This window comes from Equus caballus, chromosome 10, assembly GCF_041296265.1.
Source record: "Equus caballus isolate H_3958 breed thoroughbred chromosome 10, TB-T2T, whole genome shotgun sequence".
NCBI lineage: Eukaryota > Metazoa > Chordata > Mammalia > Perissodactyla > Equidae > Equus > Equus caballus.
The window spans coordinates 7,984,840-8,009,233 of record NC_091693.1 but is presented as its reverse complement, the minus strand read 5'-3'; the positions used below and the strand labels follow the sequence as shown (position 1 = coordinate 8,009,233).

At 37.7% G+C, this 24,394-nt stretch overlaps 2 protein-coding genes across 19 annotated transcripts in view; one reads left to right on the top strand and one right to left on the bottom strand.

Moving 5' to 3' along the window:
• ZNF568 (zinc finger protein 568) overlaps positions 1–24,394 on the top strand; it is a 43,786-nt gene that overhangs the window by 11,914 nt on the left and 7,478 nt on the right. For all 17 annotated transcript variants that reach the window (XM_070224200.1, XM_070224194.1, XM_070224207.1 and 14 more), the window contains 2 exons: positions 11,000–11,126; positions 11,650–11,745. In XM_070224200.1, coding sequence (XP_070080301.1) covers positions 11,000–11,126; positions 11,650–11,745 — 223 coding nt within the window. The remainder of the gene's footprint in view (positions 1–10,999; positions 11,127–11,649; positions 11,746–24,394) is intronic.
• Positions 19,929–24,394, bottom strand: part of LOC100052168 (abasic site processing protein HMCES) — a 71,217-nt gene continuing 66,751 nt past the window's right edge. Inside the window, exon 7 of one of the 2 annotated variants that reach the window (XM_070224327.1) lies at positions 19,929–20,708. The gene's annotated coding sequence lies outside the window, so the exon portion shown is untranslated. The remainder of the gene's footprint in view (positions 20,709–24,394) is intronic. The other variant, XM_070224320.1, reaches the window with a different exon arrangement.

Below are 24,394 nucleotides of genomic sequence, written 5' to 3'. Positions count from 1 at the left end.
TGCCAAGGCCAGGGGGATACTCATCTTTTTCTTGTCTGACAGGAGGAGGAATAAAAATGACACTAACTGTGAATTTATGTTTTTCAAGGTTCAGTCCCCTTTGTTCCTTACTACTAATATGGAATTCTTGACATTTGTATGTGAAGAGAGTCAACATCTTAGGGAAACAGACTTTATTATGAGCACTGATTGATCATTTTATACAGTCAGAAATTAACCCTTATTTACTTCTAGGTCTTTTGTTACTTGTTTTATAGTTTTTGTTAGGAGTGCAATCTTTATTTGTTTTTTTTTTTGAATGAGGTTTATGTTCATTTACAAGAGTTAGTGGAAAAGATGTTTTAATGCTAATTTAGTCAAAGCTAGTGGAAAATATGTTTTATTTTCTTGTTGTTGTTTTTCCCTGTCTTTGTTATGGTTTATATTCCATAGGGATTAACTATTCCTGAAACATTTATTGAATGATTACTGGGGTGGCAAGCTCAGTTCTGAGTGCTTCACAGTTTTTGTCTCCTTTAGTCCTTACATCAACTCGTTGAGGAAAATGCCCCTTTACAGATGAAGAAATGGGCTCAAATTTGGCTGTCGAGGTTAAACAATTAGTAAATTTTGAAGCCAGGATTTGAACTCATGATGTCAGACTCTGCAGCCTTACTATTAACTAGTAAAAATATCTAGATCCAGTTCCATTTTGAGAACTCAGTACCTTGAAAATTTTTTCACTTAGTTATGTGAATCAGGTTGTCTTCTCAGCTTTTCTGCTTCTTTCGTCAGTAGAACAACAGGCATTTATCCTCACGCTTGGAATCTGCAGGTTGACTATATGGGCTTTGGGCTCTGCTCTGGCCTGGAGGTCAGCTAGCCTTGACTCCGCCAGTGGGGTGGCTCACGTCTGTTCCACATGTGTTCATTCAGGTGAAAGGGCAGCAGCTTCCTGGGGTGAGCTCTTACTTGCCAGATCATGGAGTACATGAACCAAGTTATTTCAGGCCTCTTCTCACATCATGTTCACTAACATTTCCTTAACCTTAACAAATGGCTTAGCCAAAGCCCACATTAGTGGATGGGACATCAGTTAGGGTCAGGGAATGAATATTTGTGGAATAATAATCGAATTTATCACAGTAATGTTTTATTATGGAACTATTTTTTATTGAGATTTTTGAAATAGTCTCATAACTTTTTTAAAAAAATAACTATTGACATATGTCACATACCATAAAATTAACACATTTAAAGAATACAATTCAGTGGTTTTTAGTATATGTACAGTGTTGTAGAACCATCACCAAGTCAGTGTTAGAACATTTTCATCACCCTAAAAAAGAACCCTGTACCCATTAGCTATCACTTCCATCTCCCCCCAAAGCTCCACATGTGGGCAAGCACAGATGTTCTTTTTGCTTGTATAGATTTGTCTATTTGGACATTTATATGAATGGAATCATATGATATGTGTTCCTTTGTGGCTGCCTTTCAGTCAGCATAATGTTTTCAAGGTTCATCCATTTTGCAGCTTGTATCAGTACTTCGTTTCTTTTTATTTCCAGATAACATTCCATTGTATGAATATACCACATTTTATTTATCTATCAGTTAATGGGCATTTTGGTTCTTTCCACTTTTTGGCTATTATGAATAATGTTGCCAAAAACATTCACGTGCAAGTTTTTATATAGACATGTTTTCAGTTCTCTCAGGTTTATACGTAGGAGTGAAATTGCTGGATCATATGGGAACTCTATGCTTAACCTTTTAAGGAACTGCCCACTGTTTTACACAACAGTTGCACCACTTTACATTCCCATCAGCAGTGTTTGAGGGTTCCAGTCTCTCCACATCCTGGTCGACATTTGATATTATCTGTCCTTTTGATTATAGCCATCCTAGTGGATGTGAAGTGGTATTTCATTGTCATTTTGATTTACATACACCAAATGACAGTGATGTTGAGCATCTTTTCATGTGCCTATTGGCCATTTGTATATCCTCTTTGAAGAAATGTCTATTCACATCCTTTGCCCATTTTTTAATTGGTTCATCTTTTTATTATTGAATTGTAAGAGATCTTTATATATTCTAGATGTATGTCTCTTATCAGATAAATGATTTGTAAATATTTTCTCCCATCCCATGGGTTCTCTTTTCATTTTCTTGATGATGTCTTTTTTTTTTTTTTTGAGGAAGATTGCCCTGAGCTAACTACTGCCAATTCTCCTCTTTTTGCTGAGGAAGACTGGCCCTGAGCTAACATCCACATCCATTTTCCTCTCCTTTATATGTGGGATGCCTACCACAGCATGGCTTGCCAAGTGGTGCCATGTCTGCACGTGGGATCTGAACCAGTGAACCCTGAGCCACCAAAGCAGAACGTGCAAACTTAACCGCTGCACCACCGGGCCGGCCCCTGATGATGTCTTTAAAAGCACGAAATTTGTGCATTTTTCTGTTATCCATTTTTATTTACTTTTGTTGCTTGTGCTTTTGGTGTCATATCTAAAAAACCATTTCCTAATCCAATTACACCCTTGTTTTCTTTTTCTTCTTTTTTTTTTCCACATAGTCATGATATCTCTATTTTATTTCAGCTCTTTCAAGTTTTTTGTTTCATTTGTGCCTTTGGTTTTGCTTTGTATTCTGGCTCCTAGCCATAGGTATAGGTTTTACGTTAGATCCTCATTCTCCATCCTCCAATTTGTCATCATCTCTCAACATTTTCCTCTTTGTTGTTTTACTTTGCATTCTAGGAGAGCTTCTCAGGTTTGACCTCCATAGCTGCATTGACAGTTCTATTTTTTATACCCTCCACTATCTATTAAAAAATATTTTTCATCTTGTATTTTAATTCTGCAGTTGACTGTCTATCTGTTGGCAATCCTCAATCTCACTCATTTCCTTTTTTCATCTCATCCTTGTTTTGCGTCTCAGCCAGATCTCTCCTTCTGCAAAGTGCTTCCAAGCTCTTTCCAAACACACCACTCTCCCAGCACCTTCATGTGTTCACCAACCTGGAAGCTTCTCCACCTGTGTTTTCTTCCAAGAATTTTATAGTTTTAGCTCTTTGATCCATTGTGAGTTAATTTTTGTATGTGGTATGGGGTAGAGATCCAACTTCATTCTTTTGATGTAGATAATCTACTTGTCCCAGCACCATTTGTTGAAAAGACTTTTTTCCCCCTCAGGGAATTATCTTGGCATCTTTGTCTAAAATAAATTGACTAAAATGTAAGAGTTTATTTCTGGAATCTCAGTTTTTTCCCTTGATCTCTTATGTCTATCCTTATGCCAGTACCATACTGTCTTGATTATTGAGCTTTGTAGTATGTTTGAAATTGGGAAGTGTGGTTCCTCCAGCTTTGTTCGTCTCTTTCAGGATTGTTTTGGCTATTCTGGGTCCCTTTCATTTTTATATGAATGATAGGGATTACACTGAATTTGTAGATCAGTTTGGGGAGTGTTGTCATTCTTAATATTGTTTTATAATCCATGACCATGGATGTCTTTCCTTTTTTTAGGTCTTTAAAATTTTTTTAAACAATACTTTATAATTTTCAGAATGTAAGTTTTACACTGATTATGTTGAATTTATTCTTAAGTATTTTATTCTTTTTGATGCTATTGTAAATGGGGTTGTTTTATTAATTTCATTTTTGGGTGTTCACTGCAAGTGTCTAGAAATAGAATTGAGGTTTTTATATCATTCTTATATCCTGCAACCTTGCTGAAGTCATTTATTAGTTCTAATAGAATTTTAGTGGATTCCTTAGATTTTCTATGTACGAAATCATGCAATCTGAAAATAGAGATAGTTTTATTTTTTCCTTTCCAATCTGGATCATTTTTATTTCATTTTCTTGCCTGATTGCTCTGTCTAGAACATTCACTGCAATGTTGAATAGAAGTGGCAAGAGTGTAACTTGTCTTCTTCCTGACCTTAAGGGGAAAGCATCTAGTCTTTCACCAGTTATTATGATAATAGCTGCAGGTTTTTTGTAGCTGCCTTGTATAACATTGAGGAAGTTTCCTTTTTTGCTAGCTTGTTGAGTGTTTGTATCATGAAAAGGTATTCAGTTTTGTCAAGTGCTTTTTCTGCATCTGTTAAGATAATCATTTAGTTTTTCTCCTTTATTCTATTGATATTATGCATTATATTACTTGGTTTTCTGGTGTTAAACCAATATTGTGTTCTTGGGATAAATTCCATTTTGTCATGGTGCATAGTCCTTTTTATGGATTTTTGTTTGTTTGTTTTTAAAGAGCAGTTTTTGGTTTGTGGAAAACTTGAGAGGAAGGTGAATAGTTCATGCCCCCACACATGCATAGCCATCCCTATTATCAACATCCCCCACCAGAGTGGTACTTGTATTGCAATTGATAAACCTGTGTTGACACATCATAATCACTCAAAGTTCATAGTTTACATTAGGGTTCACTCTTGGTGTTGCACCATCTGAGGAATTGGACAAGTGTATAATGACATATATCCATTGTTATAGTATCATTCAGAGTATTTTCACTGACTTAAAAATCCTCTGTGCTTTGCGTATTCATCACTTCCCTCTCCTTCCACAACCCCTGGCAATCAGTGATCTTTTTACTCTCTCCGTAATTTTTCCTCTTCCAGAATGTCATATGGTTAGAATCATACAGTATATAGCCTTTTCAGACTGGCTTCTTTCACTTCGTAATGAGCATTTAAGTTTCTTCCATGTCTTTGCATAGCTTGATAGTTCATTTCTCTTTAGCACTGAATAGTATTCCATTATCTGGATGTATCACTATTTATTTCTCCATTCACCTACTAAAGGACATCTTGGTTACTTCCAAGTTTTGGCAGTTATGAATAAAGCTGCTATAAACATCTGTGTTCCCTTTTTATATTTTGTTGAATTAAATTTGTTAGCATTTTGGGGCCACTCCAGTGGCCTAATGGTTAGGTTTGGCACGCACCACTTCAGCAGCCTGGGTTTGGTTCCCAGGCGTGGACCTACACCACTCCTCTATCAGTGGCCATGCTGTGATGGCAGCTCACATACAAAAAATAGAGGAAGATTGGCAACAGATGTTAGCTCAGGGCAAATCTTCCTCAGGAAAAAAAAAATTTTTTTAATTGGCATTTTGTTGAGGATTTTTACCTCTGTATTAATGAGAGAGAGTAGTCTGTGGTTTTCTTTTCTTGTCTTTGTCTGGTATTAGTATCAGGGTAATACTGGTCCCATAGAATGAGTGTTTCCTCCTTTTCTGTTTTGGAAGAGTTTGTGAAGAATTGGTATTAATTTTTCTGTGTTGTGTGGTAGAATTCACCAGTGAAGCCATCTGGGCCTGAGCTTTACTTTGTGGGTAGTTTTTTGATTACTAATTCATTTTCTTTACTTGTTACAGATCTGTTCAGATTTTCTATTTTTTTTCTTAACTTCAGTTTCATGGTTTGTATCTTTCTAGGAATTTGTCCATTTCATCTAATTTCTTGGCATACTGTTGTTCATAATGTTCTCCTAATAATCCTTTTTATTTCTGTAAGGTTAGTAATGCCTTCTCTTTCATTCCTGAGTTTAGTGTTTTGAGTCTTCTCTCTTACTTTTGGTCAGTCAAATGAAAGGTTTGTCAATTGTGTTAATCTTTTCAAAGAGCCAATTTTGGGTTTCATTGATTCTATTGTTTTTATCTTTTCTCAATTTTATTGATTTCTGATCTAATGATTATTATTTCCTTCTTTTGGGTTGCTTTGGGTTTAGTTTGTTCTTTTTCCAATCTAAAGGTGAAAAGTTAATTTATTGGTTTGCAGCCTTCTTTTTTAATGTAGGTATTACATTAATATAGCTATAGATTTCCCTCTCAGCCTTACTTTAGTGGCGTCACATAAGTTCTGTTATATTGTGTCTTCATTTTGAATCATCTCAAAGCATGTTGTAATTTCCATTATGATTTCTTTTTTGAGCTAGTGATTATTTAGGAGAATTTTTAAATTTTCACATATTTGTGAATTTCACAAATTTCTTTCTGTTACTAATTTCTGATTTGTCTCCGTTGTAATCAGAGAACATACTTTGTATAGTTTCAATCCTTTTAAATTTATTAAGGTTTCCTATATAGCCTAACATATTGTCTATCTTGGAGAGTGTTTGATGTACACTTGAAAAGAGTGTGTATTCTGTTGTTGGGTGGAGTGTTCTATATATATCTGTTAGGCCTAGTTGGTTTATAATGTTCAAATCTTCTATTTCCTTGCTGATCATCTGTCTAGTTGTTCTATCTGTTATTGAGAGTGATGTTTGAAGTTTCCAGCTATTGTTGTTGATTTACCAATTTCTCCCTTCAGTTGTGTCAGTGTTTGCTTCAAGTATTTTGAAATTCTGTTAGATGCATATATGTTTATAACCTTCCTACAAGATTGACCCTTTTGTCATTAGAAAATGTCCTTTATCTCTAGTAACAGTTTTGTTTTAAAGTCTATTTTGTCTAATATTGGTGTATCCACTCCAGCTTTCTTATGCTTGTTCTTTGCATGATACATCTTTTTCTATCATTTTACTTTCAACTTATTTTTATGTTTGAACTTAAAGTATGTTTCCTGTAGACACCATATATTTGGATCTTGTTTTTCTCTCCAGTCTGACAATGTCTGCCTTTTTTTTTTTTGGATTGTTTAATCTGTTTACTACTAGTGTTAACACTAGAATGGCTGGATTTACGTCTGCCGTTTTCCTTTTTGTTTTCCATGTCTCATGTCTTTTTTGTTTCTCCTTTACTGCTTTCTTATGATTAGGTGAATTTTTTCTAGTGTAAAATTTTAACTTCCTTAGTGACTTTTCACTGTATTTTCTATGTGATTGCTTTAGTGCTTATCATACACATCTTAACTTATCAGGATCTTCTTCAGATTTATGCTAAATTCCAGTAAGAGATAGAAAGATTACTCCTATGTAACTCTGTTCTCTCTGTCCCTGTTTTGTGCTGTAATTGTTATTCATATTACATCTATATGTTACAAACTCAATACATTATTATAATTGTTACTTTATTTAATGTTACATCTATTGAAAAAGCTGAGAAGATAAAGGAGAGCAAATATATATTTATAACATTTGTTATATTATCCTTATTTATCATTTCTGATCTTCCTCATTTGTTCATATGGGTTGGAGTTACCATCTGGTCTCATTTGCCTTACTCTGGCACAACTTTACTTTGAAGATTTTCTCTTTGTCTCTGGGTTTCAGCATTTTTGCTATGATATATCTGGGTGTGGGTCTCTTTGTGTTTATTATACTTGGAGCTCTCTTAGTTTCTTGGATTCATAAATTAATGTTTTTCATCGAATTTGGGAAGTGTCAGCCATTATTTCTTCAAATGTTTTCTCTACACCTTTCTCTTCTTCTAGTACTTCCACCGTGTATATATTGGTGCACTTGATGGCCCACGTTTCTCTGAGGCTCTGTTTATTTTTCCTCATTCTTTTCCCTCTTTGGTCCTCAGATTATGTACTCTATCAGTGTATCTTCTAGTTTTCTAATTCTTTCTTCTGCCAATTCAGATCTTCTGAGCATATCTAGTGAATTTTTCACTTTGGTGGTTGTACTTCTCAATTTCAGAATTTCTATTTGGCTCTTTTTTATAACTGCTGTCTACTTATTGATTTTCTCTATTTGATGACACATTGTCATTATACCTTTCTTTAATCATAGTTTCCTTTATTTCTGTGTCTATAATGGCTGCTTTGAAGTGTTAGTATGTTAAATCTGACATCTGAGCCCTCTCACTGGCGATTTCTGTTGCCTGCTTTTTTTCCCAGCGTATGGGTTTCCCTTTCCTGATTCTTTGACTGTTGTAACTTTTTGTTAAAAACTGAGCATTTGGGCTATATATTGTTGCAACTCTGGGTGCTGATTCCCTCCCCCATTTTCTAAGACTTGTTTTTATTGTTGCTTAGTTTATTTGTATTGTGACTGGCCTAGATTATTTTAGTGAAGTCTGTTTCCCCTGTAGTGTTATGCTTTTGGTGTCACACCTCAGAGGGCGTAGCCTTGGACATGTACAAAGTCACTCTAGGATGAAAGTGGTTTTAGCAGGGCTCTCTTTGACCATTTGTTTCCTCCATCTCTCTTTTATCACATCCACTAAATGCCAACTAATTGCTCTATTTTTTTTGACAATACCTGGGGCATACATTGCTCACAGTGTGGTCCAATTAAACTCAGGCAGGGGTAGTTTATGAGGCAAGTCTTTGAGGTTTCTTCCAACTTGTTTTTTGTTGTCTTTTTCCCTGGTTCTCGCTGGTGGACTGGCCTATGCTTTACCTTGTTCTTACTTGAAAGGAGCTACCCATCTCCTCTGAACTGCTTACCACCAAATGTGTTTCCAAGTGCTCCCTTAAGCTGGAACTTTGCTCACTCTGTTTCAAATAAGTTCATTTCCTTTCGGGAGAGTTTTTGTGCTTGTAGACTGCCTCTTCTGGATAAAATCTTTGAGTCACCACTCTGGGCTCTTGGTGAGATGGTAGCCTGTGGTCTTCTTGATTTGCCTGTTTTGCTGTAGAACCTCTGCCCTAAAAGTGAACTGGGATAAGGGCTCTTGGTGTTCCAGGATTCTTGAACTGCCACACCTTGGGTAGAACCTCCACTCTAGAGGAAAGGAGCCTTTGACATCTTGGCCACATTCACTGGGAACTTAGCATCTTCAGGTTGAAGTTGAATGGAATGAGAATGCTGAACATCTGCCCCTCCTAGTGAGATGCCATATCCGCTGGTTGGTGCTAAGAGGAGAAAGAGCCCTGTCTCCTTAGCTGCACCCACCCAGAGTAGAGTGTTTGTCAAGCTGAGCTGGAGTGAGGAGAGGGAGGGAGCTGATGTGGCACAAATGCCACAGACTATCACAGTTTTTACCAAATTTTACTAGATTTTCTTGAATAAATTGTTCTTCATTGCTATATGCCCTTAGGACAATTTTCAGAGACTTAAATTAAAAAAAACAAAACAAAACACTTTTCTCTGGTTATGCTAGTTTTTCTGGGAAATAGATCCATGGAACACCTCACACTGCTATCCTAGAAGTAAAACTCCTCTCATAACTTTGTAAAACTTACCATTCTACCTTTTATTACGTGTTCTTTTTATATCCCAAGTTTGGATCATTGTATTTTATTATTTTTCTTGATTTAGGCTTGACAAGTGTTTGTCTAATTTATTAAAATGATCGAGGTATCTGTTTTTGGAAATGGATATATACACACACATATATTATAGCTTTTTTAAGTGTAAAATTAATTTGTTTTTACATTTATGAAGTCCTACATACCAGTTTGCTCCAAAGTTATTTTAATGATTGTTCCTTCACTTTTCACCTAAAATCTTGAATACTGGTTTTTGTAAGTTCATTTGACTAATTTGGTTAATACAATATTGGGTAGTAACAGCTAAAATGTTTTATGTCTGCCTTGGTTCATAAACTGATTAGTGAAACCATTGCCCCAGAGGCTAGTTTTCCACATCTGGTTTTGTCTTCAGTCTTCCTCCCCTCTGCTTCCTCAGACTTGTCTCCGCTTCTCCAAGTCAGGATGATGTGCCATCATCATTGGCTTTTGATTTTCTTGTCATGATATTTGTCCTATAGTTTCCCATCATTGGTGATTTCGCATGCTTTCAACCTCAGCAAGAAAGGTTTTGGGTGCAGGAGTTCTTGTGTATCCAGTTGTCTGTCTTGAATCGGGGGATATCTGTGGGACTCTTAGGCCTGCTGCCGATTGGAGAAGAAGTATAGCGTGCGGATAAGAACATGGGCTCTGCAGACACACTGCTTGGACTGGAATCCAGCTGTACCACCTAGTAGCTTTATGACCATGGGAGTGTTATTCTTAGCCCCAGTTTCCTTACCTTTTAAATGGATAATAATAGTAGCTACTTCATAGCCTTATTAGGGGAATTTAAAAAGTTAATATTTCTAAAGAAATTATATCAGTGCCTGGCACATAGTAAGTCCTCAGTAGATGACAGTGGTGATGATGGTGATGGTAGTAATGACCATAGATCTTAGAGGTAGTGTCTCAGAAACATTAATTGCAATTCAGGCTTTGGTGATTTCCATTTGTATTTCCCATTTTATCTATCTCATTTGTACCATTGCTTGAATAAATTCTCCCAAATGTGGGATATATGGGTGCTTTTCTTTCTTAAAGCCTTGGCAAACCAGGATTTTTCCTTATTTCCTTATTCGGATATTGAAGTTTTTCGGTGAGGAGAAAGAGATATATGTGATCAGGTGACATGCTTTTCCAGGAATTTGTGACTTGTTTCTTGGCTTCTCTTACACCACTCTCATGGTTTTAATTCTGATTGTAAATAAAACAAACAGGAAACAAAGACCTGAGTCCCTTTCTTTGATGCTTAACTGTTGAATCTGTCCTTGACCTACCATGGGTATTCTCTACAACCACCCATATCCTTCAGCTGTGGATTCAGCTCTCAATTTTAGGTTGATGGCTAACAAATTCTCATCTCCTTTCTTCATACCTCTAACTGCATAGTGGACATTTCCCTCTGGAAGTCCTATAGAAATTTCAAGTTTGGCCTTCAAATTTTCATACCTCTCCTCTTTCCTCCTGCCTTATTTCTCTTTCCCTCCCCACTTTTTCCGTGTTCCCTTTCTCCCTAGATTACATGATCACTTGGACAGATTCTGAGCCACTTACCTGTGAGTCAGGTCTGACTCTTACATCTCTGTCACACAGCAGTACAAGTCAGTGACCACTATCTCCAGTTTCCTGCATATTAGATGATGAATGCATAGGTTTGCTGACTCAATAATTAACAGAATCTTGTGGGATATTTCTACTATGGTTTGTTCTCCCCCACAGTATAACACAAGATTAGATAAATAGGAAGACTTAGTATAAGGTTTTAAATGAACTTTGATCCCTGGAGACTAGCTAAATGAGTTCTTACATGTTTTGACCACTGCGTCTAATTTTGATGACTTCGTATTAATTAGGGTTGTATTTTTACAGGAAACAGTGACATTTAAGGATGTGGCCGTGGACCTCACCCAGGAGGAATGGCAGCAATTGAAACCTGCTCAGAGGAACTTGTACCGGGACGTGATGCTGGAGAACTACAGCAACTTAGTCACAGTGGGTAAGGGTAGCTTTGCAATTTGACATGGAATTCCTTTCCTTTTTTTTTTAAGATTGGCCCCTGAGCTAACAACTGTTGCCAGTCTTCTTTTTTTTTTATTCTTCTCCCCAAAGCCCCCCAGTACATAGTTGTATATTCTGGTTATGAGTGCCTCTGGTTGTGCTATGTGGGATGCCACCTCAGCGTGGCTTAATGAGCGGCGCCATGTCTACACCCAGGATTCGAACTGGTGAGACCCTGGGCCGCCAAAGCAGAGTGTGCAAACTTAACCACTCGGCCACAGGGTCGGCCCCTCCATTTTTGAAATGTAGGGAGACTTCTAACTTGCCAGATGAATGTAGTCTTCCCTTTCTTCACATGATTGTATGTATCGCCTTCAGGTAAAGGCTAGTTACTTTGTGTCACTGTGGAAGTTCCTCCATCCTCATTCTTCAAAAGCCCTCAGTCCTCCAGGACTCAGCCCAAAATCTGGATGGTTGTCTCCAGCTTTAACATCTAAGTCTTTTGCTGTTTCCTGTAATAGGCTATGAAGTCACCAAACCAGATGTGATCTTCAAGTTGGAGCAGGAAGAGGAACCATGGGTGGTAGAGGAAGAAATGTTTGGGAGCCACTGTCCAGGTGAATAAGTGAAAAGGCAGTTCCAGATAAGAAAGCTACATGACATTTGTTCAGGAAGTTAATACCATTTCACATTTTCCAGGATTTTCTTAAAGGCCCTAGTCTTCTAGAGTGACAAATGGTATTAGTGAATTGGATTACTGTGACATTTCCAGATTCTGTTTTCTTTCTATATTGGAACAATTTTCAAATTTTAGAGGGCCAGTAGCTCCATCTGATTTCAGGGTGCCAACCTTCCCTAATTCATTTACAGCCTTACTTTCAGGACTTTTGTCCCTCTCTATGATCCTTAAACCCTCTCTTTCCTTTGTATTCATAGTTTTGTTTTCTTATGCATTCAGTATTTCATGGATGAGTAGTATTTTAGAAACATATTTGTTTCGCACTAGATTCCTTTTAATTTCTTGCCATTTTGAAAACGCTCAGATATGTTTTATAACAGTACTCGGATTTCCCGTTATGCTTCACACTCCTCACAATTCCATGTAGCTTTAAAAGTGTCTGGCTTAGAAATTGATGCCTCCTTCAAGCTTATTCCCACCTTCTATTACTTTAATTTTTTGAAAATAAAATCTATGCGCGCTTGGTTAAAAAATATAAATCGTCCAAAAGATAAATTGAAGAGTCTGTCTCCCTCTTATCCTTGACACTCAGCCCTTTCTTTTCCAGTTGCATGCACTTCTTTTTTGGAGTTGTGCTGGCTGCTCTTGATTGTTATTTTACTAAAAGAATTTTAGATTCGACTCTCTATTTCCAGAGGAAAAAACCTGTTGGACTCTATTGGGAATGTTAACTTTTGGAGATTTGACATCTTTATAATGTCAAGGTTTTCTATCCAAGAACATGCTCTGTCATTGTTCAGATCTATCTACTTTTGTGTCCTTCAGAAATGCTTTCCAAGTTTTCCCTTTATAGCTTTTATACTTTTCTTATTAAGTTTATATCTTAGTATTAGACAAGATAAAAAAAATCAGTACTATAAGAATTGTCAGGGAACCTATAAAACCATCTTATTTTAAGATGATAGGATTGTATCCCTGGAAAAGACAAGAGAATCAACTGAAAAAACACAACAGATAGTAAGAGAATCCACTAAGATGGTGGGATATTAAATTAACAAGTAAAAATCAATGACTTTCATTTATAGTTCAACAATCTAGAAGATATAAAGGAAGGGAAACCACACTTATAATCATTAACAATAAAGATAAAATACTGTTCTGGGCCTGGGCATATAACAATGTACAAACAAAGTCCTGTCTTCATAGAGCTTATAATTTAGTGGGAACAAGAGTCCCTAACGTTTTGCACATAGGAAGACATTTTTTTTTTTAACCTTTATATTTGCCTGATTCTTGGTTGTGTATAACTTTTTTAAGCCATACTTTCTTTCCTGGAGGTTTCTGTAGACAGTTCCTTGAAGACTTGGGACATCCTCTACTGTCTCCTGGCTTTGAATGTTGTTTGGAGAAACCTGAGGCCTGATTGTCCCCTTGCAGGTCACTTGGTTTGTTTGCCTTGGTTGCTCACAGGTTCCTTTTTCTTTAAAGCGTTAGAACTTTATGAGGCCTATTGATCAATGAGTATCAGTTTTTCTTTTCAACTTGTATATTCATGTTTTTTGGTTCTTATAGCGTCATTGTATAGATCTGATGCTGGTTCCTTTTACAATTATCATTACTCATCTTTGAATGAAGTTGTTTCTTGCTGGACCCACTATTTACAGGAGGAGAGTATTGAAGATTGTCCAGAAAAATGCTCTGAGCTAGTAGGAAGCCTTTGTTGCTCATATTGACCTCCTTTATCAACAATGTTTTGTGTTGAGTGTTGGTCTGCCCTTTACTTTTCCCGAATTAGAGACTATCAGTTGCATGCTTCCTCTAGCACTCCAGTATCTCTTCTACTCTACTGCGCCAACAGACTGCTTACCAGAATAATGACTATTTGCATCTCCCTGTTTAGCTCTGCCTTCCCTGCCTTTTCACAGGGCCAGGTGGAGACCATTATGTTCCTGCCACCAGTCTCAAAACATCTGGATCCCATTGTTGCAAAAAATGGCTCATTCATTCCCACAGGGTGTGCCTTCTGTTTTAGAGAACTCTGCTCACTGTGCTGTCTGTCTGACATAAGAAAGAACAGATACCGTCTCTGGGTTTCTTCCTTACTTGATCCAGTCTGTCCTCTGGTCTTTCCTTATATTCTAGAATTGGAGTTTAGCTGGCTTTTAGTTTCACTGAAGATGAATGATTTTCTTTTTCTGTTTCTTCATGTTTGCAGAGAGGAAAGGAGACAGAGATGTTTAATTTGACCGTGTTGAAACAGGAAGTCCTCTATGCTGTATTTGATCCCCTGGATCACACTTCTTGGAAATGTCTTCCTTCTTTGCTCCTCTGTAAAAGATTCTGATTTATCCTCAGTTCCTGTTTATTGTTTATTTCTGCTTTCTTTATGAAATGTCTTTTACATGACTTTTTTCTCCAGCCCTCACTGGACAGTATCCAAAACAGTTCTAAATTACATATAGACTCTTTTTCCTTTAAGTACCTTCATGATATAGGTGTGTTCATGCCTTTAAGTTGGTATTTGACTCCAGAAATGACAACACTGGAATATGTATCTTTAATGTCTCCAGTATTATGAAACTCTTCACATCTTTGCCTTTAATCATGAGTGCTCTTACCTATCCTGGTTTTAGCGGTTATTTAATTTGGAGCCTAATTTCCAGTACAGGCATGTGTCACTTAATGAAGGACATGTTCTGAGAAATGCGTCGTTATGTAATTTTGTTGTTGTGCGAACATCATAGAGTGTACTTACACAAACCTAGATGGTGTAGCCTACTACGCACCTAGGCTCTATGGTTCTAATCTTATGGGACCGCTGTTGCATATGCAGTTCATCATTGGCCAAAACATCGCTATGCAGCGCGTGATTGTAAATGGTCCCCAACACTTCCAGTCATTATCGCCCCCCTCTCTGAGCTAACTTTTAACTGTATGTCTACCCACGTGATTTGGAGTCTGAAAACATATACTGTCTTATATGTTTTCACACTTTGATACCTGAGATTTAAATTATTAACCTATCAAGAGAAAGTCTATGTCTTATTCTTCATGTAAATCATTCATGAATTGATTAATGTAGAGCTATATTTAGAGAGATGTTCCTTATGGCTTTTGTTGTTTTAAAACATTTCCTTGCAGACCTTCAAAGTAAATGCAGAAGAATTCAGGTTAAAATAAAAAGACAGGGAAGGGCCACATAAAATATTGTTGAAATCTTAAATTGCATGGGAAGCATTTATCTAGTAAATGAGTGAATCAGACAGAGAATACTTTAAAAGTTAGAAGGGCTGTAGATTGAGAAAGTTTTCTTATTTTTATTTATTTATTTATTTATTGAGGAAGATTAGCAGCTTGCCAAGCGTTGCCATGTCCGCACCTGGGATCCGAACCGGCGGACCCCAGGCTGCCAAGAAGCAGAATGTGCGCACTTAACGGCTGCACCACCGGGCTGGCCCCAGTTTTCTTATTTTTATTTTTTAACAGAGCTTGGCGTTAAAGCTGTTTTCCTGTAAGATCTGTAGATTCTTTTGTTTGTTTGTTTGTTTGTTGTTTTTGTTTTTGAGGAAGATTAGCCCTGAGCTTCTGCCAATCCTCCTGTTTTTGCTGAGGAAGACCAGCCCTGAGCTAACATCCATGCCTATCTTCCTCCACTTTATATGTGGGATGCCTACCACAGCATGGCTTTTGCCAAGCAATGCCGTGTCCGCACCCAGGATCTGAACTGGCGAACCCCGGGCCACCGAGAAGAAGAACGTGTGAACTTAACCGCTGTGCCACTGGGCCGGCCCATGTAGATTCTTAAGACTTACAGAAAGTGAGAAAAACAGAACGAAAGTTTGGACAGTAAAATCAGTATGACATGTTTGTGGGGTAAAATTAGAAGTGTAGCCCGACTGGAGGAAGGCGGCCTGTAAGGGATTAGTGAAACGGAGGATGGGTTATCTGTGTAGAGTCAGGGAGTTCTGAACTTTGCCAGCCTTCATGCCATCTTTTATAGTTTTAAGATTTTCTTGGTGATTTAGTTTAATTTTTTACCTTTTTTAATCACTAAAGCTATAGTTTTGCCTTGTGCCTGGTGGCAGCAAGGTTACAATGGTCAGTTACAAGCAGGGGCTTATAAGATAACTGAATATAAAGCTTAAAAAATGTCCAATTATCTGCATTTTAAGTTACCCACAGTTGATGGAACTCTAGAAGTACAGAAAACCAGTGTAGAGCTAATAATGTGGAAAAGAATGTTATGATTTTGGGTGACAGTATGTCAGCCATGAAGAACGAATAGAAGCAAAACACAAGAGGATTTGGTGGTAAGGACCATTTCATTGTGTAGAAATGAACATAGAATAAAATGATAGGACCTGCTCTTAGAGCACTGCAGTGAATCAGATCTTGAACAAAGATGGTTTGCCTTCTGATATTTCCATTGGATGCTTGTGCGCCATGTTCTTTAAGCACGTATTAGAATGAACTGCAGTTAGGTGGAGAGCTGGAGCTATCTCCATAGTTATTACCAATTTGGGGTTGGGTTTAGTTTGGACAGGCCAAGCTTCAAGTGTTTTTATGCAGAAATAGGGGAATTACAACGTTATGAAAATTAATTTTCAGGGCCGGCCTGGTGGTGCAGCAGTTAAGTTCGAACATTCCACTTCTTGGCGGCCTGAGGTTGCCAGTTTGGATCCCAGGTGCGGATATGGCACCACTTGTCACGCCATGCTGTGGTGGGCGTCCCACATATAAAGTAGAGGAAGATGTGCGCAGATGTTGGCTCAGGGCCAGTCTTGGAAAAAGAGGAGGATTGGCAGTAGTTAGCTCAGGGCTAATCTTCCTCAAAAAAAAAGAAAAGAAAATTAATTTTCCTGTGGTCTGCAGAATTGACAAGAGATAGACTTCTCAGGATCATATGGCAGTTAATCTAGGCAAAAGTAATGAGAAGTTGGGTTATAATTTGCTTCTCTAAACCTAATGCTACTGTTCTTATTTCTCTTTTACATCATTTCTTTCCTTTTTAATATGCGGTTTTAATTTTTCTCAAAGTTATAGATCTACTTGTTTTAAAAAGCCATGGAATACAAGGCTTATAGCAGGCCCCCATTCTGACCTCACATTTTACCTTGTTTAGGCAATTATTTTCAACTTATGTAGCTGTTTCTTTTGGTATTGACCTCCATATTTCTAAATAAATGTGCTTATACTTTATTTTTTTAAAGCTCATGGAGGATGTGGTATTCTTTTCTTTTTTTTTTTGAAGGGAAAGGTTTTCCCTGAGCTAACATCTGTTGCCAATCTTCCTCTTTTTTTTGTTTTCCTCCCCAAAGCCTCAGTGCATGGTTGTATATCCTAGTTGTAAGTCCTTCTAGATCTTCTATGTGAGCCACCACCACAGCATGGTGTGGCAACTGACAGATGGGTAGCGTGGTTCTGCAACCGGGAAACCAAACAAACTCACCAAAGCATTGAGAGTACACAGAACTTTAACTACTAGGCCATCAGGGCTGGCTCAAATATGCTTATACTTAAAAAAAATTTTTAGGGGCCGGCCCGGTGGTAAAGTGGCTAAGTTCACACATTCTGCTTTGGCAGCCCAGGGTTCACTGGTTCGGATCCCGGGTGTGCACCTGTGCACCGCTTGGCAAGCCAAGCTGTGGCAGGGTCCCACATATAAAGTGAAGGAAGATGGGCATGGATGTTCGCTCAGGGCCAGTCTCCCTCAGCAAAAAGAGGAGGATTGGCAGCAGATGTCAGCTCAGGGCTAATCTTCCTCAAAAAAAATTATTTTATTATAGTCATTTTCAAGCATTCACAAAATTAGAATAGTATAAGGAATCCTCATGTATTCATCACTTAACTTCAACAATGATCAGCATTTTGCTAGACTTGTTTTATTTGTCTCCTCCAGTTTTGTTTTGGTTTTTTTTGCTGAGCTATTCTACATTTCAACTTTAAATACTATTGTATGTATCTCTAACAGATAAAATTTTTAAAAATAACCACAATATTGCTATCACATCTAATAACATTAATACTAATTTCTTATCATTTTATACTTAGTCTCTGCTCATATTTCCTCGATTGTTTCAGAATGTCTTTTTATGGTTGTTGATTTGAATCAGGATCCAAATACAGATCAACACATTGCACTTGGTTGATGTAGCTCTCAGGTCTGTTTTAAGTCATAGAGTTCCTCCTCCTCCTCCCTGAACTCCTTTTTTCCCCACTGTTTTATTTGCATAGAATCCAGGTCGTTTATCTTCTAGAACAAGGGTCAGCAGTTTTTCTCTTTTAAGGGCCAGTCAATAAATAGGCTTTGTGGGCTATGTAAAATCTTGGTTACATATTCTTTCTCTCTCTTCCTCTCTAACAACCCTTTAAAAATCTAAAAAACATTCTTAGTGCAAAGGCTCTACCAAAACAGGCTACAGCTGTTATTTGCCAACCCTGGTTCTAGAATGTCCTACATTCTGGATTTGGCAGTTTGCTTCCTCATGGTGTTAACATATTCCTTTATCGCATTTTTCCCATAATCTGGCTTTATTATATTCAAGTTCAATTCTTTCTTCATAGATGGTGCCATGTACATCTTAGTGCTTTTTATCCTGTCGTCTTGTCCCACTTTTAGAAACATTGATATTGATTGCTAGATTCATGTGTTGTGCATCAGAATCCAACTGTTTTAAAGATTCTTTTCAACCTTTCCCTTAAGGGATTTAGCAACCATCGTTGATCCTTGCCCGGATCCATTATTTTATTAAAGGTTCCTTCTGCTTTTCTTAGCTGAAATTCTCCCATAAGGAAGAACTCTTTGGGGCCAGCCCGGTAGCACAGCGGTTAAGTGCACATGTTCTGCTTTGTCGGCCCAGGGTTCGCCGGTTCAGATCCTGGGTGCTGACATGGCACCGCTTGGCAAGCCATGCTGTGGCAGGTGTCCCACATATAAAGTAGAAGAAGATGGGCACAGATGTTAGCTCAGGGCCAGTCTTCCTCAGTAAAAAGAGGAGGATTGGCGGCAGATGTTAGCTCACGGCTAATCTTCCTCAAAAAAAAAAAAAAGGAACTAGGGGCTGGCCCCGTGGCCGAGTGGTTAAGTTCGCGCGCTCCGCTGCAGGCGGCCCAGTGTTTCGTTAGTTCGAATCCTGGGCGCGGACATGGCACTGCTCATCAGACCATGCTGAGGCAGCGTCCCACATGCCACAACTAGAAGAACCCACAACGAAGAATACACAACTATGTACCGGGGGGCTTTATGTACCGGGGGGCTTTGGGGAGAAAAAGGAAAAAATCTTTAAAAAAAAAAAAAGGAACTCTTTCATCAACTATTTGATTACCCTGAAATACAGTTTTTATAGGCCAAGAAAGAGAAATACTTCATTTTTTTCCTTCAAAAACTTCTAGAATAATGATTGGTGCCCTAGCAATCTCCAGTTTGCCAAGTTAAATTGTTATAAATTTGTATAATTTGAGCATCAAAATAAATAATATGTAGTGCCTATAAATGTATTATTAATAAATATCATTTATTTTAATGCTCAAATTGTCTCTTTAGCCAGAGGATTCTTTGACTAATTTTGCAAACTTCCTGCTCCAGACATGGAAATACCTATTTCTTTAAAAACCCTTGCTTCCTGGGACTGGCCCCATGGCCGAGTGGTTAAGTTCGCGCGCTCCGCTGCAGGAGGCCCAGTGTTTTGTCAGTTTGAATCCTGGGTGCGGACATGGCACTGCTCATCAAACCACGCTGAGGCAGCATCCCACATGCCACAACTAGAAGGACCCACAACGAAGAATATACAACTATGTACCAGGGGGCTTTGGGGAGCAAAAGGAAAAAAATAAAATCTTAAAAAAATAAAACAAAAAAAACCCTTGCTTCCTTAAGTAGGAAATGATATTTAGAGACCACAATCTAGGCACTATGGTTGCTCATTAGTACTGGGTTATTATTGCTTCTAGAGGTTTTAAGTGGACAGAATTAGGACAAATGCACTTTTTTGAAAATATATATTTTTTTAAAAGATATGTGTTTATACTGACACATCCAATTAAAATTAAAGAATATAAGGTTGTTTCTTACCTTTTTTGCTTTGTATTCGTATCTTTTATACTGAAGATCTTGACTTCTTATTGCGTTAAAATGTTTATTTGTTTAATCTACATATATTTCTCAACCTTGGCACTGCTGACATTTTTGGGCCAGATAATTCTTTGTTGTGGGGGACTGTCCTGTGCGCTGTAGGATGTTTAGCAGCATCCCTGGCCTCTACTCATTGATGCTAGTAGTACCATCCCCTTATATCCCCCCTTCCCCAAGTTGTGACAATCAAAAATGTCTCCAGAGCTTCCAGACTTTGCTATATGTCCCTTGGGGGTCAAAACTGATCTGTCTTCCTCCCTTTCTTTCTCTAAGTTTCTTTATATATATATTAGTTCCAAATTAACAATAATGCCAATATTACTACTAACAAAAAGACTATTGAATGTAGTTTAAGATTTCTCTGCAAGTATTTTTTTCTCCTTTAGGATATACTCAAAGTACTACATTTAAAGCCATTTGAAGTAATTCTTCTCTGTGTGATTATGGCCCTAACTTGATATGTAGATTTACTTGTCTCCATTTGTTTTCCATTTTTAGGAGTTGTTCTGGCTTTTTTTCTCCTTTTTTGATTTAATTTTTTTCATTATGTAAGATATTTACATGCTTCCAGTGTCAAAACTGTAAAACCAGTCAGAGATATCATGCTTCCATTCAGAATATATACGTGAAAAAAAAGTCAATGTGCAGGCCAGCCCTGGTGGCCTAGTGGTTAATTTTGGCATGCTCTGCATTGGGCAGCCCACGTTCAGTTCCTGGATGCGGACCTACACCACTCATCCGTCAGTGGCCATGCTGTTGTGGCAGCTCACCTACAAAAAAAAGAATATTGGCAACATGTTAGCTCAGGCTGAATCTTCCTCAGCAAAAAAAAAAAATAATAATCAATGTGCAGAGCAGCATTTAGAATATGCTACCTTTTTTGTAAAAAAGCATGGGAGGAGTGTGTGTGTATATATTTAAAGAATATAAAAATCATTCAAAAATTAAGAAAAATGTCTACCTGTAAGTCCACTAGTGTAAGTTATACTACCAGTGCCGCTTCTCCTTTCATTTTTCTCTAAATATAGATATATCACAATTTTTGGCTAAATCAGTTTTCACTGCTTACTTAGTTCTGATAGCTGATACACATGGTCCTAGACTTATGCATGTTTTAGCTTAGGACTTTTTGACTTTATGATGATGTGAAAGAGATACATGTTCCTTAGAAACCATACTTCAAATTTTGAATTTTGATCTTTTCCCGGGTTATCAATATGCATTATGATCCTCTCTCCTGATGCTGGGCAGCGGCAGTGAGCCGCAGCTCACAACCAGTACACTTACAACCATTCTGCACCTGTACAGCCATTCTGTTTTTCACTTTTAGTACAGTATTCAATAAATTACATGAGATATTCAGCACTTTATTGTAAAATAGGTTTTGCTTTACATGATTTTGCCCAAGTGTAAGCTAATGTAGTTGTCCTGAGCACAATTACATTAGTGTTTAGGGTAGGCTAGGCTAAGCTATGATGTTGGGTAGGTTAGATGTATTAAATGCATTTTCAACTTACAATATTTTCAACTTACAATGGGTTTATTGGGATGTTACACCATCATAAGTCAAGGAAAATCTGTATATCATTACTACTGAGCCAAGAAGTGACTATTAATTACATATCCTTATATAACTTTTTGTCATTCCTACAGTTACTACTTGCCCAATTTTTCTGTTTGCTTTGTTTTCTATATATTTTTAACTATAATAAGACTCTCAAAATATTCGTTTAAATAAGAAATCCATCAGTGTCATTAGTTTACCTCATTTTTTTAATTTTCATAATAGTTTACATCAATGTAAGATTTCAGTTGTACATTATTTCTTGTCTGTCACCATGTAAGTGCTCCCCTTCACCCCCTGTGCCCACCCCTTACCCCACTTCCCCTGGTAACCACTGAACTGTTTTCTCTGTCTTTGTATGTGTTTATATTCCACATATGAGTGAAATCATCTGGTGTTTGTCTTTCTCAGACTGGCTTATTTCTCTTAGCATAATTCCCTCTAGGTCCTTCCATGTTATTGCAAATGGGATGAATTTGTCTTTTTTACTGGCTGAATACTATTTCATTGTATATATACACCACATCTTCTTTATCCAGTCATCAGTCAATGGACGCTTGGATTGCTTCCATGCCAGGGCTATTGTGACTAGTGCTGCATTGAACATAGGGGTGCGTGTTACTTTGGATTGTTGATTTCAGGTGGTTTGGGTAGATACCCAGTAGTGACATAGCTGGATCATATGGTAGTTCTATTTTTAGTTTTTTTGAGGAATCTCCATACTGATTTCCATAGTGGCTGCACCAGTTTGCATTCCCACCAGCAGTGTACGACGGTTCCCTTCTCTCCAAACCCTCTCCAACATTTGTTATTTTCAGTCTTAGTGATTATAGCCATTTTAACAGGCATAAGGTGGTATCTTAGTGTAGTTTTGATTTGCATTTCCCTGATGATTAGTGATGTTGAACATCTTTTCATGTGTTTATTGGCCATCTGTATCTTCTTTGGAAAAATGTCTGTTCATCTCCTCTGCCCAATTTTTGATCAAGTTGTTTGCTTTCTTATTGTTCAGTTGTGTGAGTTCCTTATGTATTATGGAGATTAACCCCTTCTCAGATATATGATTTACAAATATTTTCTCCCAGTTGGTGGGTTGTCTCTTTTTCTGATCCTAGTTTCTTTTGCCTTGCAGAAGCTCTTTAGTCTGATGAAGTCCTACTTGTTTATTTTTTCTTTTGTTTCCCTCGTCAGAGAGGACATGGTATTTGAAAAGATCCTGTTTAGTTCGATGTCAAAGAGTGTACTGCCAATATTATCTTTCAGGAGTTTTATAGTTTCAGGACATACCTTCAAGTCTTTGATCCATTTTGAGTTTATTTTTGTGTATGGTGTGAGATAATGATCTACCTTCATTCTTTTGCGTGTGGCTTTCCAATTTTCCCAACACCATTTATTGAGGGGACTGTCCTTTCTCCAGGTATGTTCATACCACCTTCATCAAAGAATAGCTATCCATAAATGCGTGGTTTTATTTCTGGGCTTTCAGTTCTGTCCATTGATCTGTGTGCCTGTTTTTGTACCATTACCATGCTGTTTTGGTCACTATGGCTTTGTAGGACATTTTGAAGTCAGGGATTGTGATACCTCCAGCTTTGTTCTTTTTTCTCAGGATTGCCTTAGCAATTCAGGGTCTTTGATTGCCCCATATGAATTTTAGTATTCTTTGTTCTATTTCCCTCAAGAATGTCATTGGGATTCTGATAGGGATTGCATTGAATCTGTAGATTGCTTTGGGTAGTATGGATATTTTAACTCTGTCTGTTCTTCCACTCCATGAGCAAGGAATCTCTTTCCATCTCTTTAAGTGATTGTCATTTTCTCTCAGGAATGTCTTATAGTTTTCATTGTATAAGTCCTTCACCTCCTTGGTTAAATTTATTCCTAGGCACTATATTCTTTTAGTTGCAATTGCAAATGGATTGGGTTTTTTTAGATTTTTTTTTTCCTTTTTCTCCTCAAAGCCCCCTGGTACATAGTTGTGTATTTTCAGTTGTGGGTCCTTCCAGTTGTTGCACGTGGGATGCCGCCTCAGCATGGCTTGATGAATGGTGCCATGTCTGCTCCCAGGATTTGAACCAGCGAAACTCTGAGCTGCCGAAGCAGAGTGTGCAAACTTAACCACTCAGCCACAGGGCCAGCCACATGGAATTGTATTCTTGAGATCTCTAACTTCATTATTGGAGTATAGGAAAGCAACTGATTTTTGTAAGTTGACTCTGTACCCTGCAACTTTACTGTAGTTGTTAATTATTTCTATTAGTTTTCTGCTGGATTTTTTTGGATTTTCTATCTATAAGATCATGTCGTCTACAAACAGCAAGAGTTTCACTTCTTCACTCCCTATTTGGATTCCTTTTATTCCTTTCTCTTGCCTAATTGCTCTGGCCAAAACCTCCAGTACTATGTTGAATAAGAGTGGTCAGAGTGGGCATCCTTGTTTTGTTCCTGTTCTCCGGGGGATGGCGCTCAGCTTTTGCCATTGACTCTCATGTTGGCTGTGGGTCTGTCATATATGGCCTTTATTCTGTTGAGGTAATTTCCTTCTCTCCCCATTTTGTTAAGAGTTTTTCTCATAAATGGCTGTTGGATTTTGTCAAATGCTTTCTCTGCATCTATTGAGATGATCATGTGGTTTTTATTCCTCAGTTTGTTGATGTGGTGTATCACGTTGATTGATTTGCAGATGTTGAACCATCCCTGTGTCCCTGGTATGAATCCCACTTGATCATGATGTATGATCCTTTTGATGTATCGCAGAATTCAGGTTGCCAAAATTTTGTTGAGAATTTTTGCATCTATGTTCATCAGCAATATTGGCCTGTAGTTCTCCTTTTTTGTGTTGTCCTTGTCAGGCTTTTGTATCAGAGTGATGTTGGCCTCATAGAATGTGTT